Below are 19522 nucleotides of genomic sequence, written 5' to 3' on the forward strand. Positions count from 1 at the left end.
GACTTTGATCAAGTAGGCAAAAACATAACAAAATAAATGATCACGCAACTGCTGGGTGAGGAAATGCAAAATTACTCCGCCAAGGAACGTGGTGGAATAATTGTGCACAACATTACTCAAAAACAGACTAACGGATTTGGATGAAATTTTCAGGGAAGGTCAGAAATGACACAAGGACCACCTGATTACATTTTGGCAGTGATGCGGCTTATAGTCAGGATCCATGGATTTGTGAAAGATTTCATTATCATTGCCAGATAGCGGCACGGCGTCACTGTAACCATGACAACCAGTGAACACTACGTCAGCTGCCTGCTGACGATCACATGATTGTGATCCTACTACAAATCCACCACTGAGGACTTATCAGGACTTATCCGTCAAAAATGATTCAAGGAACAACTGATTAAATTGTGGGGGTGTTTCTGAGTCCCATCAATTCCCACCACCCGTTACATATTCAGGTCACGTGATTCAGTATCCATACATAACGTACACATGCAGAATACATGCCTGTACTCAGCGCAACGGCATTTTGTTTGTGGCTACATCTATATTAACCCTCGTCTCGACCTGCAGGTCAAAATTGACCCCTTTTTTTTTAAAGTTTAAAGATGTTAAAAAAAAATATAGATTTTCACAGTGAAACTTCTGATGTCCACACTTTCAACATTTTTGGGAAATATTTGAACATTTTTTCGTGGAAAAAAAGAAATGTTAAAAATGTTTCTTGTATTTAAAAATTAATTTCATCTTTATTTTTTTCCTGTTGGTGGGTGCTTAATGATGTCAACTGTGAACACGTGGGTTTGGCTGCTGTTGCTATTAGTTACTGTTGTTGTTTATGCTTTTGAGCAAGCAAACTTTTCTTCTAGCTTTTAATTGTATTGAACCTGTTTTTTAAATCTTTCATATATAGTGTATTTTGTTACGCTTATTTATGTCTTTTTGAGTTAAGTTAATCCCAAGTGATTGATTTAGACAAAAAGATCAAATGTACTTTTTTTTGCTTCATTGTTTTTGAGCTTTCAAGTTAAGATCATCAAACAGTAAGTCAAATTTTTAGTAATTTCTACTTAGTACCTTGGTTGTGGTGCATAATCTGCCTATGAATTAGATAAAATGTAAATGTAAAAAAAAAAAAAAAAAAAACACCAGTAATTTAAACTAAATTTCATTTTCTTCAGATATTCTGGTATTTATTTAAGTATACAATATCAATAAAATGACAAAATCCAAACCAAAAAAAACAAAACAAAGCAGCAGAATAGGCTGAGTTTGCACCTGTAATCTAAACGTTAAAAAGCTGCAACTGTGAAAACCACATAGTGTCTATTTTATTCATATTTTTCCACATGAAATACATTTGCAAAGGTGTTTATTGTTTATTTTCAGGGTAAATTCAAGAATAAATAAAGTTTGATGTTAAATTCAAGTTTAATCCTGTAACTACACTTTAGAATTATTGCAATTAAGCACTGGTTGAGTAATTTTTGTTTGTTAAATGTATTTATCTATTCTATGTGTCTATTGTAATTCTATGTAATTTTGTTGTTTTTATACATGTCAACATCCTTCATTAAACATTAAGTAGCCAAACATATTTCATTTAAAATTAAAGTCTGAAAATGTCATCTAATTATGGAAAATTACAGCTGTTTTATGAGATTGTTATTTTTTTTCTTTTTTCTTTTTTACAGCATTTTCTGTGGTTTCATAACTGCTGAAACATTACTGCGTTTATATAGTGTATTTTTTAACAGTGTAAACTTGACAATTGTTTAGAGACACACAGTCTTGATCACTAAGGTCATCATTATTTACAGAGCTGGACAATGTGAAGTTTGAAATATCATTTGTGCCTGAAAAACTGCCTGACTAACCTTTTTCTTTGGCAAATAATGCAAAAATAAACTACAAGAACAAGATAATCAGAATCACTTACCATAAGTTGTCCTATTCTATTACTTATGTGAGTTTTTCTAAGAATAATACAGTTCAGCCTCGTCATGCTCAGCACATTAACATTATATAGTACCCTGTATAGTATTATTGATATGACATCATCAGATGTAGCTGTGATGCCCAGAGGCGGCTGTTTGAATTCTGATGACGGCGAGTCCAAACCACAGACAAAGAGAGGAAAACAAACAACTGGGAATCTGGTTGGTTGCTAGTCAGATTACTTTCATGTAAAAATGGGTGTTTTGTTGATGTATCTTTAACCTTCTGAGCCTCACTGGCAGGTTTGAAATGCATCTCACCAAAATGACACAATTTATCAAACAGTACAAACAGAGAGAACTGTCGGATTTTCAACAGAACACCAAGTTACACACGATGCATTCAGGGATCATCAAAAAAACTTGACCCAACCTATGCTTAAAATCATGATATTTAATGTGGATTTCACATGTTGAGTCCAAGTTTTATCCATTTTTGTACATTTCTGACATCATGTGGAGCAGGTCATGTGATCTGGAATTAACACACTTCCTTGAGAGGTGTTTTTGTAATAAGGAACTTAGCTGAAAGTGATTTCTGGGACACAGATACAATTTGTTATTTTCCATATAAAATTTGATATATTTTCAAAAAAGAAATATGTCATGATTATCTCAACTTAATAAAAAGAACATCAATCCAAACTATTTCTGAATCAGCTCATTTTATTATTGTTTAGCTCATTAGAAGGTGGTTGTTATTAAATTCAGACGCTTATTTAGTTGACATTTTAGTGACATCCAGTCATTTTTTATTAAAAACTGAGACACAAAGTGACAAAACAAAATACAAAACAACAAAACCAAGACACAAAATGTCAAAATCAAGACAGAAAAGGACAAAAACGAGACACAAAATGACAAAATCAAGACAGAAAAGGACAAAAATGAGACACAAAATGACAAAACTGAAACACGGAACCACAAAACCAATACACAAAACGACAAAAGTGAGACAGAAAAAGACAAAACCGAGACACAAAATGACAAAAACGAGACAGAAAACGACAAACTGAGATACAAAACAACAAAACTGAGATACAAAATGACAAAACGAGACAGAAAAGGACAAAGCCTGAAACACAAAATGACAAAAACGAGACACAAAACAACAAAACTCATACATAAAATGACAAAAACGAGACATAAAATGACCAAAAGCAGACAGAAAACGACAAAACTGAGACACAAAATGGCAAAACGAGACAGAAAACAACAAAATCGAGACACAAAATGACAAAAAGTAGATAGAAAACGACAAAACTGCGACACAAAATGAAAAAACGACACACAAAACAACAAAAACGAGACACGAAACAGCAAAACTGATACAGAATATGACAAAACCGAGACACAAGATGACAAAACTGATACACAAAAGGACAAAAACGAGACATAAAATGACAAAAAAATTGTTGATTAAGCTCATTGTATTATTGTTTAGCTCATTAGAAGATGGTTGTTATTAAATTGGGACGGTTATTTAGTTGACATTTTAGTAATATCCAGTCATTTTTATTAATAAGTGATTGTTTCTATAATAAATAATTATGGAATTTGTAAAGATATGATCATAATGAACATAAAAAAACTATTTTTTTTTTTTACTTTTAATAAAAATGTATGCAGGATATATGCCATGGACTTCAAAAGTTCCTCAATTGTATATATTGACCCGTTCAGCTTTTTAAAATAGCGTGGAAATACAGATTTGTGAGGTGTTTTGAAAGGATTTAGAGTTGACAGTCGGAAGCAGAGGAGCTGAGAGCTCCAATCAGACTCACACATGGTTGGTTTTGGCCTTTTCACTGGAAAAACACCAGACTTACCTCTGGAGCTGAATGAAGGCTGATGTTCCTCCTTTTTCCGTCTCTGTGAGGACATCTGGTCTGCAGAACAACAAAAGAACAGTCAGCACAGAGGCTACATTCATCATCTTCATGAGCTTTTCTTCTTTTTGTTTCGCGATTAAAAGGCAATTTAGCGAGAAGTGTCCACCGAAGAGCCTTTCATCACTTCCTGTCATCCCCGTGCGTCCACTCACACAAACACACACCGGCTGCATTCACACAAACACAGCTATAAATAGTTGTGTTTGTCTACATATGCAAATACAGAACATTTCTCCTTCTTGTCAGCTCCCATTATTTTTTAGCTTTTCTCACCTTGTCTCACCCGTCTCTCCCTCCTTCCTCCCCCTCCTTTGTCCTCTCCCAGCAAGAATACTAATAACCCTCCATCCTCCTCATCCCTCCTTCCTCTCCTCCACCTACTTTCTATCCAGCTCAAGTTTTTTATTCCTACAGAAGCTCATATACCCCCATAAATTTTCTCTGCTTGAATTCTTTCTCCTCATTTCTCAGAATGACTCATAGACTTTACCCTCCTCCTCCTCATCCCTCCATCACTCCTCTCTCTCGGGCAAGTTTTATTTGGAAAGCATCCATGCTTGCTTCGGTTTCTTACCTCCCTCTCACTCTTTCTATGTTTCTTCCTTTCTCTATAATTCCCATCCCTCTTTTCTTCTTGACCCTCCCGCCTCCCTCTTTTTCTTTTTTTGTTGTAATCTTCTCCAATAAACACCCCCCCCCCAAAAAAAAGACAACTTTAAATTTGCAAGTCTGAGTCAACATTTTTCTCTGTGATCAGAGTAAAAGGGCTGCATTAGCAGATTATGGGGTTCTTGGTTCTCAGTACCTCCAGCATGCAGGACATTATGTTGTCATGGCGATGTCTAGACTGCCAATGTGAATTTTAAAATGTTTTTTTACCTGCAGTGTTGAATTTTGGATGGCGTCCTTTGCAAAACTGAAGAGTATATCAGACGTATGTCAAGGCGAGGACGTCACCTTCTACCAGGAACCTCGTTTTATTTCCGGCTGTCAAGCTAAAAGCAAAATGAGTCATTCTGCCTTGGACAGTCGCAGACCATTGTTCCACTGTGACTGGCTCCAGAAAACCAAGTACACAAAGTATGAGCACTTTCAAGACCTGAAGTGCGTATTTACTGGTCTTATCCAGATTTTGCACGTTTTCACACAATGCTAATAAAAAACTCTGCTTGAAATGAATATTTTAACTCTTGGTAATTTCATTAAAATGTCTTCTCATTCAGCAGTGAAAATGCAAACTAATGTTCACTTAAATCATCTCAGAAAGCCAAAATGTTCAGAAACTGCATTTTTAGTAGGGATGTCCGATATTGGCTTTTTGGTCAATAACCAATATGTCGATATTATCCAACTCTTAATTTCCAATTCCGATATCAACCGATACCGATATCTGTGGGCTATTGAACTAATTGTAGGTATCATCACACATCTCCTGTGGTGGAATTAACACGTCATGCCTGATTTTATTGTGATGCCCCATTCGATGCATTCTCTAATGCAACAACGCTTTCAAAATGTAAACACTGTCTGTGCAAAATAAGAAAACTACTTCAACTTAAGTTACGGAAAAAATGCCTTTTTAAAAAATTTTTTCTCCAACAACAGTTCACACTGTCCATCCCTTCCTCTATGGGTCAGTAAATGCCGGCGAAATCAGGCATTATTTTATCGGTTTTCGTGACAGACAAAAAATTCTATAACAATATTGACCGATATTATATTTTTATGCCGATATCGGGCTGATAATATCGGCGGGTCGATATTATTGGACATCGCTAATTTTTAGGACAAAGATTTTTGTTGAAAACCTCTTTTTTGATTGGTTTAATTGGACAGATATTTGTCAGAAACTGAAAATATTTTTCATGTAGACAAAACTTTCACCTTACTATGCACCTTTTCCCTAATCTGTTCACTTGTTGGACACAGTAACTGTTTCATAGGTTTTTTCCCAAGTTTTTTTGGAGGTTTCATCCAACTGCATCAAGCAAAAAGTTCTGGTGTGTAATTTCAGAGGTAGGGATTGCAGCAACAAAATCAAAACAGCAGAGAAAAATGTGCACCCTGCGAGATGAAATGACGGCACGTTTCCGTACCTGATTTACATTTTGCCGCCATTCCCTTTGAAGCTGTCTGCTTGTGTCGCTGCTCCTAGTGCTCCTGCAACACCTGGAATCCTCTCTAGAAGTCCTGCTCTGGAAACACACCAAAAAAATGTTAAAAATGGTCAAATATTAAAATGTTTAAAAACTGTAAAAGAACAGCAAATATCTGTAATTAGCATTTTAGCTGATTGAAACACAGCCAAACTGCCTACTTTTTGCAGTGATATTACAATTTATTATGTGCAATTTAACAACTTGGAAAATCTGTAAAATAACACCAAATTATTTCGACTATTTTTCAATCCATAATATCCACAATTTTCTTTCAAACAGCAAATATCTGTCAAGTAACTATTTGTTGCTGATTTAAATACAGTAAAGTATTCTAATTTAAAAATCAAACGCAGTAAACTTCTGAACTATTATTTACAAAAACACATATTTTTGTTGTGGACATAATTTACAGTGTTGACCAGTTTATTGATCTGCTTATTTATGGTTAAGACATAATTTATTACTTCTTTTGGGATTGTTCTAGTTACTATCTTCAATTTAACAAAACAGGTAAATCTGTAAACAGTAAATTGTTCAAAAAATGTTAAAATCACTTCGTAAAACCCACTTCTATGGACTTGCTTTTATGTGAGGTTTAGCTTTATTCAGTTTTAGTGTTTTATTCTGTATCATATCCCATTTATTTTAGATCTTCTCTCTTGTTTATTTTACTTTTAGCTGCCTGGTTCTTTGGTGTGATGTCGTCTCTCTAATTCTTTAATTCTGTGATTTTTTGATTTCTAATTTCTAACTTTAATCCTCAATCTTATTCTTTAATTTTTAAAACTGCCTAGTTTCTTTGTTTGTTATGATTGAATTTATTATGAATTTATCATCATTTTTTACTATTTATTTTAATTGACTGCTCTGACTTGTCTCCTATATCTTGTTTGATTGTCTCTGTTGCATGTTTTAATTTTTAAAGTACTTTGTGAACCCTGTTCTTAAGGGTGCTATATAAATAAAGTTATGATAATTATATTAACAAGTGAAAAGTGAGTGAAAAACTGTTAGAAAAACATGAATTTTTAACAGTGCACAAAAATAAAAAGTCCCAAGAAGCAGCAGTTTGTAATTATCTTCTAAAACTTCACCACTTTCTCTAAATGTGTGTTTGGTTTATGACTACATAATTTGGTGGCTTTCTTAATAACATTAAAACAAAGTGTCCTGTATAAAGGGAAAGAGAGGATTCTCTGTGAGTTTAACTGTGTGCCTCAGTCGTCTGTATATTTATTGAGTGTGGAGTTGAGAGTGAACTGCCGGGCTGTACTCGTATTCTCCGTCTGAAATGGAGATCTGAGTTAATAGAGTCTGGAGCGTCCTCGCCTGCACTCCTTAGCTCAATCACTGCGTGTTTTCATATTCATACTGGGAGAGACTGGAGGTGGAGGGAGGCAGCTGGGGAGGTGAGGGATGTTTGGAGGAGGGAACAGCTGTACTGCATTGTTAGAGAGAGATGGATGAGGGGCTGAGAGGGAAGCCCAGCTGCAGACTGAAACAGACCACAGTGTGGTTTTACATGCATCACATCCAGCCTGTATCACCGCCTCACCTTTACCCGAGTGGAATAAAACTTTCAGGTCCTCCGGCGATGACGAATATAAAAATGATGCATCTGACGGTTCATCGGGGGGCGTTTGAGAGCAAATGATGAGTAAACATGTTGCTGTCAGAGCCGACGAGTTTAACCTGAAGGGGTTTAAATCTGAAGGTTGCAGAGGAATCCATGAAAAGGTTTACTGAGTTTATATGGAATCTGGAGCAAGATATGAACAAAAAGAGCACTTTTAAGAGTATTTAGCTGAAAATTTTCTATCAGTTCACTGTATTTTACAATTTTTTCCTGTTTTGTTAAATTACAGATAACAGAGAAATCACAGCAAAATGTATTATTTACATCTGAACCCGACAAAAACACCTTTAATGATGTCCACATGACAAATCTGGCTTTTTTTTTAATTTAACAATGCCTACCTGTAAAAGTACACTATTTTTACTGCATTTAATCATCAAAAATGTCATTATTTTCCTGATAATTCCCAGTATTTTAAGGAATAAATGCATATGAAGGAATGAAAAATGGTAAATCATTTTTTAACTGTTATTTTACAGATGCTCCTTGCTATTTTCTTTTTTTAAATTACAGATGACACCGAGTAAAATCACTGAAAAAAAGTATAAATTTAGATGTGGACTCAAAATAAATAAACATTACAACAGTAATTTGTGCTTGTACCATGTTTGACTGTAAAAACAACGGCTTAAAACAACTAAAAACACCATAATTTTACTGATATATTCCACTACTTCTCTACTTTTTACACATTTTTTCACACATTTGTTTTCTAGCACAGGTTTGTCACTGCAGCTCCTGGATAAATTTTGGTTAGAAGGTGAATTTGAAAAGAAAAACGCATTTCATATGTCAACTCTAACTTCTCTTCCAGGAACAATCAAGCTACGGAACTCATTCTGCTGAATGAAACTTCAGGTCTGCCAATTCCCATTTGGTTACTTGCAAACGCAATTAATTATTTTCTCTCTGTCTTTATCTGACTCGGCCAGTTGTCTACATTTGTGTGCGCTGTGCTGCAAAAACATGCACAGAGAGAAGAGAGAAGAGGGACTAGTTACTGTGTGGCGTTAGCCTTGGGAGATGACGGTCAGCAGCTCATAAAAAAAAACTAAAACACAGCCTTCGGTCTTACTTTGGGCAAGACTGATTTGATATGTGGTGCAGATTTAGTGGAATATTTGTCCAAAAATAGATGTCAAAATGTACTTAAAAATCTGTTATGCTATATACTTTACAGTTTAGAGTGGCCAATTACAAACTTCTTCCTTCCAGATTCTATTTTGGTGCAAAAACACGTAAAATCCGACGATGTGCCGGACTGAGATCTCGCCAGACAGAAAACCTCCTCAAGGTTCTAGTGAAAGTGTCAGAGAGCCTGGAGGTAATGTACAAACAGAGCAGTGAGCTGCTGAAGGCAGGAAAACTTGAAGATATTTTTCAGCATAAATAATTTACAATTCTGTGACTTTTTCAGTTGCAAACTCCGACTAGAGATCATCCCATGAATCCTGCAGTACCAGATACATCCATGTTTATTGACCCAGTGTGTGGGGGCCAGCCGAAGCACAGAACAGGCCATGGATCTATGGGTTTAACTTAACCTGTCTGCCTTTGGACTGCAAAACACCACAGACGATGCTATAATATTACTGATAGTGAAGATGCACTTAATGATGGGCGACGGCAAGACGAGCCCAGGTTCATCATTTTCATTTAGCAGGTCAAGTTAGGAGGCTACAATCCTCACAGGGATTAGAGTTCATACTGCTTCTGCTGCTTGGTTTTACACCAATAAATATAGCCAAATGAAAAAAATACATATGTTGTCACCAGATGACTGGAATAACTAGAACTTGAAAGACTGAATCAGACAAATTAGTTTTGTTTCTCGTCTCACCTGACTGTGTACCTGTTGTTTTCTGTCAACATCATCTTTTCTGCAGCTGAAATATTTCCACACAAATGATGACAAATGGCAGTAATATAGACTAACCTTTATTATTATTATTGTTAATGTTAGCAACCTGCCTGTTTGTTATTTTATGTTGTATGTAAGCTGCTGAACACTTGAATTTCCCTTGGGATTAATAAAGTGTCTATCTATCTATCTATCTATCTATCTATCTATCTATCTATCTATCTATCTATCTATTTATCTATCTATCTATCTATCTATCTATCTATCTATCTATCTATCTATCTATCTATCTATCTATCTATCTATCTATCTATCTATCTATCTATCTAAAGATTGCTTTCATCAAAACTGTGATTTCAGTTATCTATCACAATGATTCATTTATTTTAAAGACATTTAAAATATTTCCATGTTGTTCATGTTAATGCACAAATCTGCACCAACATCTGAAAATAATATTCTTCACCCGATTACACAGAATCACCTAGAAGCTAAATATCAATAAAATTGTACCCAAAACATCTTCACTGACTGACAGACGCTCTGATTTACGGATGCTGCCTAAACGCCTCAGATTCAGACAACAGTAGATGCTGTTCGTGGGCTGATCATGTAGAAGCCTCTAGTCTCCATTTGGTTACTGCAGCAGCTCAGTTAAACAAACACTTTAGAAAGACTACATCCAACATGCAAAGTTTTGCTTTAGGGCCTGTAACAAAAGCGAATCGTAACACTTGGAGACGAATGGAAAAGAATACAAGAAGATTGGTGATCAACTAGAGAGCTGTGACAAGACACAAAACAGAGACTATGACACAAAACAATTACAAAAGACACAAAACAGCTGCAACTGATGACATAAAATAAGACGCAAATTTACCAGAAAGTGACATAAAATGAGATACAATAGAGCACAAAGCAACACAAAACCTGCAGAAATGAAGCTTAAATGACAAAAGGGCAACAGAAGATAATTGATCATCAACTATTTTGATAACTACATAATCAATCTGAATCAAAACAGTCTAAATCCTGTTTGCAGCTTCTTCAATGGGGATATCTTCTGGTTTCTTCCCTCCTCTATGACAGTAAACTGAAGGTCTCTGGACAAAACAAGACATCTGAGATAACCCGGATCCCCATTTCTCCACATCCAGGACCAACCAAACAGATGATCGAATCATCCACAAAATGATCCACAGATTAATCAACATCAACAGTGCAAACCCAGTGTCAGCAGTAATCGGGAGCCATAGTACCACTAATCAGTTGACCTTAAATGACACCATAAAGCACTACTGGGGCAGGTGCTTCGGACCTGGTGCAGCGTTTATCAGTGGAAATCAGAGGTCCTGTCAGCTCAGACAGAGTGAAGGACAGTTCAGAACCTCTAAGAATGACATGCTCGTTCTTCAGTAGAAATATGCAAGATAAAGAACAGGAAAAACCCTGATGATTATTCAGAGAACGTTCTCTGGTCGGATGAGAAGTTGTTGAGAAGATTAATTTGTTCGGCTCGGATGCAGTCCAACAACTTTGGCCTGAACTTGATCAGAATGACCACAGTGAACGCACAGTCCTGACAGTGAAGCATGGAGGCGACAGAGTAATGATGTGAGGCTCCTCACAAGATGACTCTCAGTCTGCAGGAACTTGAATATTTCAGCGTGATAACCACCCAAAGCACACCGCTAAAATCACAGAAGAAGAAAAAAGCTGCAACCTGGACAGGTATGTCACCTGACTTGAATCTAATAGAACATCTTTGGGGTATTGTAAAGAAAAAAAAAACACTTATTTAAATTTCACATGAGTGCAAATGCTCAGTGTAGAAGTAATCTGATTACACTAAGTGGCTTTGACATTTAGGTGACATTGCACAGGGCTGTTCTCTCCATTACAGGGTCACAGGTGGCTGCTGACACTGTTGCATTCATTTAGCCAACTGGGAATAAAAAAAACAAAAAAACTTGAGTAGAAATCAGAGCATTTAAGAAAGACACATCAGCAGTGCCTTGCTGTGGTATTTACACATAAGACAGTGTGTTGGTGCATATGCGTTGGCTGTAAAAGAGAGAGCGAGGCAGAGTGACAGAGCGACAGCAGCAATGACTGGGGGAGACCGGAGAGTGTGACGACGGTGGAGAGAGAGAGAGAGAGAGAGAGAGAGAGAGAGAGAGAGAGAGAGAGAGAGGAGAGGGAGAGTGAGGAGGCGACGACGCGCACATACACACCCTCAGTGTTCACATACGGAGGAGAGGAGGACAGAGGAGAAGACAGAGAGGAGAAGAAGAAGAAGAAGCAGAGGAGGAGAGGGGAAAGCGCAGAGGAGGAGATGCCCGCTGGACGGATGGATTTTATTTTCCCCGAGCTTCTCTAAGACAACATGGGCTGCATAGGATCCCGGACGATCAGTAAGGACGCTTCTTTCTTTAAATTCTACCATGTGCATGGATGGATGAAATGATGGGTGGATGAAATGATGGATGGAGGGATGGATGGATGGGGGGGATAAATAACAGAGGAATGCGTTAGAGGCAGAGATGGCACCGGTGAATCCAGCGCTACTTTTTTAGGATGATCCTGCAGGGAGTTGCAGCGCTGCAAAGCTGCTTCTCGTCTCTTTCAATGTGTTTTTAAAAATAATTTATTTAGAGAGTGTTTTTGGAATGTGTGAGTGTGTGTTGGAGCGGATGGGGGAGGCGGGACAGACGGGGATGTGAGCGGAATAAGATGCGGCTTGACGTCTCCACATGGATGACACCGGCCAGGCAGGGAGGCAGGCAGAGTGGGTGAGAGAGTGGGTAGGAGAGGGGGTGAGAGAGGGGGTGAGAGACCTCCGACTTGACTTCAAACTAAGGTCATTGCATGTTGGGTGTCTGAGAAAATTCCTTCCCCTTCGTCACCCCTTCCTTCTTTTCCTCCCATCCTTCCTCTCTCCTCCAGTCTCCCTCTCTCCACTGTGCGTCATGCAGCGACGTAATAAACTGAAGACGCAGGCAGTGCACACCGGGTTATTACACACACACGCACGCACACACGCTCAAGCGTCGTGAAGCTCGTGCAGGATGAGTCAGAACCGGGGCTCGGTAAACTCAGGTGTGCGCTTCCTCCTGCACATGTAGGTCAATTCTGCAAAGTCAGTGCGGGATTCAGCACATATATGATTACCCTGCATGCTTCCGGAGACCCCCCTCGCCTTATGCATTAACCCTGCACTCATGTAAAGGTTGAAACTCACAGATAAATTCTTTTTTTTTTTTTTTTTTTGGATTCAGTCCTGCAGTGACAGCGCCCCCTACATCAGGAGCTCCACAGGGGTTACTCATCTGTCAGCACGACGAAAATCAGGAGTATTAAATCTGAATTTACAGCCAGTCTGGGAGTTTATAGATGTATTTATATTGTTGAGGGTAATCTTGGATATTGTGGGTGTTTTTTTTTTTAGCTGTGACATTAACCCTAGCCCTGCGACAGACTGGTGACCTGTCTAGGGTGTCCCCTGCCTTCGCCCGAGTCAGCTGGGATAGGCTCCAGCACCCCCCCATGACCCTAGTGAGGATTATGCGGTGTATAGATAATGGAGACATTAACCCTCCTAAACCCAGGTGTGAGACAGAATGAGGCTCTATGCATGAGTGAAGAAGCTACAAATCAGTTTTCAGCGCTGCATTGTCTGTTACGTCTGTCTGGCAAAATTGTGCCAAAAATGGTTAAGGTCTCTTCAAAGTGGTGGATTGTAATTATGCACACAGGAGCTTTAATATCAAGACAAAAATTGGATTTAAAGATTGAAACGTGAGTTGAACTCATGCAACTTCTCTCAACCAAGCCCCAATGAACAGGGCTGGTCTGTCCAGGGATTTTACTATCATCCATTGTATTAAGGAGAACTGGAAACTGGACTAGAAGATGAAAATTACTCACCATGGTTGATGAGCCAAAAGTGTTCTCTAGCTTCTGGGTTCACTGTTCTGAACCTTATGAACCACTAAATGTGGCGGCAGGTTTGAAAGGCATATTACCTTTAAAGAAACATTAAAAAGACACCTATATCAGCCAGAAAATGTAAAATCTGCAAGAATCTACTTTCCGAAGGTCCTTGAACTACTCATCAATGCCATGCAGTTCCATTATCTAAGTTTGAGGTTGTGATATTTAATCAAAATCACTTTATTCTAGAAGTCGTGTTTCAGAAATTAACAAAACAAAATTGTTTGTCCCAACCCGATTGTGTACAAAAACAAAAAAACAGCGCTCTTCAGCACAACTGTGAAGCCATTAGTTAGCTGCATAGTCGTGAAAAAAATTCAACAAATCTGCTGAACTGCAGGCTGTGTTTACACAGAGGTGACAAGTATTTAAAAAAAAAATCAGAATGTAAACAGTAAAATATCGACAGTTACGTACAGTCGCCATTATTTTTCAGTATTGTAACATCTGTGGGCACTTTCAGAAAAGTTATGTTGCAGTGAAAAATGTGACACAAAACAAAACAAACCCAGAAGTTGCTTGGGGGGGGGGGATTAAAGTAAAAAGTCAGAAACTTTCCTGTACATTGGTGGTCTGTAAGGATTTTCATTTCGCTGCAATACTCTGAGTGACCACTAGGGACAACTGGCTGAGTGGTGTTGTCCTGTCCAGCTCTGCTAATATTGCCAGACTGCAGTTCTCTGAGTCTGAAAAGTAAACCCAATTCTAGTGTCTTAAACCTGCATTCTTTCTAACAGCCACCAGGGGTCATCAGTTTTGTTTGTAACAAGAAGTCTGACTGTATAGATCTGTATGGGACAAAGTTCTTATTTCTCAATTGACCTATTACTTCACTAAACATTTTCCTGATAACTTCACAGTCTCAATCACTAGTTTCAAGTCTCCTTCACTACTGTATGATGTTCACTTAGTGTCCAATTTAGAGGAAAAGGGATGATAAAGAAGGCTATGTATTAGGGTGGGGCCACTTTATGATTTATAAGTTGCTATTCTTCCCCAGCTTCACTCTCTTCAAACATGGTCACTTCTGTTTTCAAAAAGCAAGATGGCGACACTGTGTAGAGTAGGATTCTTTGACCAGTTACTTTAGCAGAGGCACATATAAATCCTCAACCGCAATTATGTCTTTTGGCGTCAGAAGCTGAAATGGTTCAATATGTGATTAGGATTCCTCCTAGGCACTTTCCTTTGGAGGTTTTATTGGCAATTGGGAGGATACCTAGAACTCATCGGATGAATTACATTTTTATTTTGGCCTGGGAACGCCTCAATATCCCAAAAGAGGAGCTACAACATGTTGCTGGGGGAGGGACACCTGGAATACCCTGTTTTGCCTGTTGCCAACCCAGGATAAACTGAAGATATAAGAGCTGTATGATTATTTTATGACATTCATGGGCAGGGAGCCAACCAGAGGTCAGTGAGATCACTTGGTAGAAGGTTCAGATGTTCATGTTCAGTGGGCCAAAAAAAATTGCAGTCATATGAGGAGGCCCACAAAAATATGGGTGGCATTCCTCTAAAAATATGCCAGTGGGAAACTTTCACAGAAATGATTCCAGGACCATCTTGGAACTTCGTTCTCATAAATGCATCCACACTCGAAACTTTCCTCTAAAGTGTAGCTGGAGATTTTTTGAGTCTGTAGGACACCAACCTGATTGGACCTCTTGGTTGGGCTTGTGGCTTAGCAGCTCGGGAAATTGTAAAGTGTTGGAATTTGGACAAAACTCTGGATACTAAATGCTGTGTATTTATCAATGAGAGCCTAACTTGTGTGGTGGAGCTGGTGGCAGTTGAAATTTCAAACACAAAGTAAAGGCTAGTGGGAATCAGTGCTACACACAGGTGGGTTGACATGGTTTGACATTCCGGGTAGGAAAGTTGCTGACATGGTGCTCCTCATGATATCTTACTAACTTGCTAACTTGAAACCATAGCCATGTTTGTAAAACATTTTAGGTGCATTTTGAGATATCGCATTAGAAAAGGATGACTGATACAAATGGCAAAATTAGAAGAAACTTCCATAAGTTTTTGGGGGACTTTTTGAGAAAGCCTTTTTTAATGGAACGACTGGAAACACCTTTTTAAAAATTATTTCTGATGTATAAACATTTAAGGCACGATTGATGAGCCATTTCTGCTTCTAGAGATTGTGGACAGTATGAAATATGGCCAGTAGTATCTGACATGAAGGAATCATTACAACTTAACCAACTAAAGACAATTCCTAAAGACCTTTCTTCATTTTTCTCCGGTAGATCTTCTTTGAGAGTGTTTAATGTTTGGCAAAAAGCTTGTTTTGTTCCCGCCTTCTTTTACTCCGTTTATTGCAGCCATGTTTAATGTAGCCAACTCTACGCAGCCTGATTTATTCACTCTAAACAAGTTAATAGAAACAAGACTAATTAACATTTTCTTTTTTACAATTTCAACAGTTCCCTTCAAATTCGCTTGACAATTCTATGCAAACACGGCTCACGTCTCCTTGCAAAAACAGTCCAAAAGCATGAAACTGAGCTGCTCTTTCCACAAATATGTCCAAAAATTATTCATCCTTTTGCTGCACTAAATCTTTCCATTTCCTTGCTCACAAAGACAAAATAATTCCAAATCTACTTCAGCTTCAACCAAAAATAAAACCTTAAACCTCAAACAACCTCTGAAGAAGTGAAGACCAGAACAAAATGTCCTCCTCCTCAAGGTCTAAGACGGGTCCTCACAGCGACAGAAACAGCAGAGCACTCACACAGCTTTATATTTTCTACAGAAGCATCTCCAGTCCAGACACTGAGGCCCAGGAGACTCAGTTCAAACTGCTGCTGAAGAAAAGCCCGGTCACTGCTCTGCTCTGTGAGCCATTAGGTCCCATTACAGCAGCCGATGCCTTCACATGTATGCAGACACACATCGCAGCAGAGAACGATCACCTCCCTCTGTCTTTGTAACGCGTCATCAAAGCCTCATCAGCTCCTTTAAGAAAACAAACGGAGGCTGCTCAGGGATCGAAGTAAATAAAAGGGAGGGAGAGTTTGACCTTTGCTTGTCATTGAGCTGGTGGACGGATGGACGGCGGGGGAGTCGTCGGGGGAGGGACGGCGGTAGGGAGCGATAAGAAGAAAAAGGTTTTGTGAGAGGAGAAGATTGTGGTGTGAAGATCTAAAAAGAAAAATAAATCCTGTTTTTTTTTGGTCTCATAAGTGGGTGTGTTCCCCTTTGTGCTTAGTTTTTGCTCTCATCTTATCTCCTCTGGCTGTCTCTCCCCCCTCCCTCTGCTTCTCTCTATTATTTGCCATGTCAGAAGTAGATCAAAGCATATTGTGCTAGCTATGCGCTGGGCACGCTATCTAACTCCGGCTGGTATTTTCATTTTTGGAAACATGTGCTTCAGACGCTGAGAGGCAGGTCTGACTGCACGCTGGGGAGACGGAGCAGGAAAGTGAGTTTACAGCGGCAGACAAACATCTGACTATTGCATCATATTACAGCTAAACTGACGATCCAGGATGGTTCATGCAAAGAGCAGCAGCTGCTACTCAATGATCCCATTCAGCCTGTTTCTAGTTTAGAGTTTGACTCTTCAGGTTGCGGAGGCTTACATGTTTTTACAACAGGAACCAGCTAGTTTGCATCGACAGTCCTCATTGAGCAAAGAGCACAAGCGTCAGCTTTCTAAACAAATACTTTGTTAATAGAAATTATAAGTAGAAGACATCAAGTTTTCCTGACTGTTGGAAATAACAGACATATTGAAATATTTTGTATTATGAAAAAATACACCAATTTCCACTAGAAAACCTGAATAACCCTATTCAGAAAGTACTAATCATTTCAGAATTATGAGTGTGTTTTGTAGGGAAATGCATCAGCATCAAAAAGAAATAGCCCGAAAAGTTAAAAAAGTGGCTTTTTACTGGGAATACAGGAGGTCCTTGGTTTACAACGTCCTCGACCTACAGCGTTTCATTGTTAGGTCTGAACTGGTTACAAGGAACTAGTTGGTGAGTGGAGCAGATGAATACGTCGTCACGGTGCTATCAGACAGCTTTGTTTCCATTCTCTGGTTGTACTCCACCTTGGATTGTGCTACATTCACTAACTTTTTGTCCTTCATTATGGCTCCCAGCGTAAGTCAGACTCTTCTGATGCTTGGAAGAAAAGGAAAGCCGTCTCCATGGAAGTGAAATTAGACAGAATAAAACGCTGGGAACAGGAAGAAACACCGACCAACATGGGTGAAGTTGTAAAAACAGGTCAACATATTGTAGTGACCCTCTGTGATGAATGAGTGAGACTTTATCTGGTTCTCTGCTGGTTTATTGAACCTTCACACAGGATACTGTGGGCCGTAGCCAACGCCAGAATAACTAGAAAAACCCCATAACTTAGCTCCAGAATTAGCCACCGTTCCCAGCTCTCTCTACTGCTGACTCTCAGCCAATCAGAGGTGAGCTAACTAAACATGGCACGTTCACTGACATTAGGTAAATCTGGAACTGAACAATAAACATTGAAACCTCAACATCAACAGCAATATCAGTCCGTTACAATATTCTGTTATCTTCTAGTAAAATGATTCATACATGCATGAAAGTCGTTGGTGTTCATGACTTTATGAAGAACTCAGAGTAAATTATAATCTATCAGACAGACTTCTCTTGTAGACTTGATGCTGAAACGATATAATATACAGCTCCAGTTATCTCCTCAATGTGCAGTACAGGAGAACCACAAACACCTAAAGCACATAAAACAGCTGTTTGGGGTGATTTTTTATTTATTTTACCTTGATCTGGGACAGTGGCTGCATTGTTAGGCACTATGTGCTGAAGAACTGAAGGAAAATATACACTTAGAGAAGACAAAAGAAAGGAGGGGAAAGCTGCCCTCTCCAGGATAAAAACACTGAACATTTGTTATTGTATTTTATATGGCCTTCTGTCCTCAGACTACTCAAACACATACAAACAGAAAAATCCTTTACCAGCACGGAATCAACAACAAACAAGCCTCTAGCTGTTTTCATATTTCCTGCTCCTTTAGTCGAGCTTCAGTTGAGTTTAGGCATTTACACCTGGCCCTGCAGGGCGTTCTCCCATTCTCCATTCTTCCATTATTATGGTTCTATATTATTATACAATAAATATGGCACATCTCAAGTGAAGGCCAGCTGCAACTCAGTGCCTCCCAGCATTTGTGCTTCATGTCTGAATCTCTTTTGCTGCATTTCTCATCTAATATGGTGGAAATAGAGCCCAAACAACCGACACATATCAGTGTCCTAACACTTTGTAAGTACTGTACACACAAAACAACTCACAGAAACAAAGAACCAGGATGTGAAATTTCAAAAATGAGAAGATATTAATCAGAGAAAAACCCAGTTTAGCTTCATAAACATAATACAAGTCTATATTAATGCAGCAAATGTCCTATGTGGGCACCCAAACCAAATCACAGAGAGAATCAGTAGTTTTTTCCAGACATGCACGATTGGCAAAGAACCAATCAGGCTCTCTGTGGTTTCAATAATAAGAAAAACAGCAACACTGAGTACAGTGTTTTCTCCTTCAAACTGAGTGAAAATAGTGGTTCATGTTCAGAAAATGAAGATGAAAGCACTAGCAGTGCGCAGCTAACATCATCATCAAAACAGCAACCAGTCAGAGCTCCATGATGAGCATCTTCAGTACGAGGAGCCCCATGAGTAAATATCAGCTGACTTCTTTTGGTAAAAAAAAAAAAGTGACTCGAGTGTTGCAAGTGTCAAGAGACAAACAGTGTGACAGCGCTTGTTAAATCGGTCAGACTGATTGGACAGCCAGCCCCTCCCTCCAACTTACTGCCTGCAGAATATTTCCTGCTGTGTTTCTTGCGAGGAACATCTTATATTAGGCCTGAGTGAGAGCGGCTGCTGCTAAAAATAGATCCGGGGTAAAAGAGGGAGGTCAATGAGAGAGGAAGGCAGGGAGGGG

The 19522-nt window shown here is 38.7% G+C and overlaps 1 protein-coding gene and 1 long non-coding RNA gene across 9 annotated transcripts in view; one reads left to right on the top strand and one right to left on the bottom strand.

Annotated features, from left to right (window-relative positions):
- LOC129350674 (uncharacterized) overlaps nucleotides 1-19522 on the bottom strand; it is a 77185-nt gene that overhangs the window by 18253 nt on the left and 39410 nt on the right. For all 4 annotated transcript variants that reach the window (XR_008604149.1, XR_008604148.1, XR_008604151.1 and 1 more), the window contains exons 4-5: nucleotides 5992-6090; nucleotides 3833-3892 (exon numbers count right to left, since the gene is read on the bottom strand). This is a non-coding gene — a long non-coding RNA (uncharacterized LOC129350674). The remainder of the gene's footprint in view (nucleotides 1-3832; nucleotides 3893-5991; nucleotides 6091-19522) is intronic.
- LOC111568099 (involucrin-like) overlaps nucleotides 11759-19522 on the top strand; it is an 84815-nt gene continuing 77051 nt past the window's right edge. For 3 of the 5 annotated variants that reach the window (XM_055017886.1, XM_055017887.1, XM_055017888.1), the window contains exon 1: nucleotides 11760-11965. In XM_055017886.1, coding sequence (XP_054873861.1) covers nucleotides 11938-11965 — 28 coding nt within the window. In that variant the 5' untranslated portion in view covers nucleotides 11760-11937. Of the gene's footprint in view, nucleotides 11966-19522 lie in introns of all 5 variants that reach the window. The other 2 variants (XM_055017889.1, XM_055017890.1) reach the window with 1 other exon arrangement.

The sequence above is a fragment of the Amphiprion ocellaris genome, chromosome 15, assembly GCF_022539595.1.
Source record: "Amphiprion ocellaris isolate individual 3 ecotype Okinawa chromosome 15, ASM2253959v1, whole genome shotgun sequence".
NCBI classification, from domain to species: domain Eukaryota; kingdom Metazoa; phylum Chordata; class Actinopteri; family Pomacentridae; genus Amphiprion; species Amphiprion ocellaris.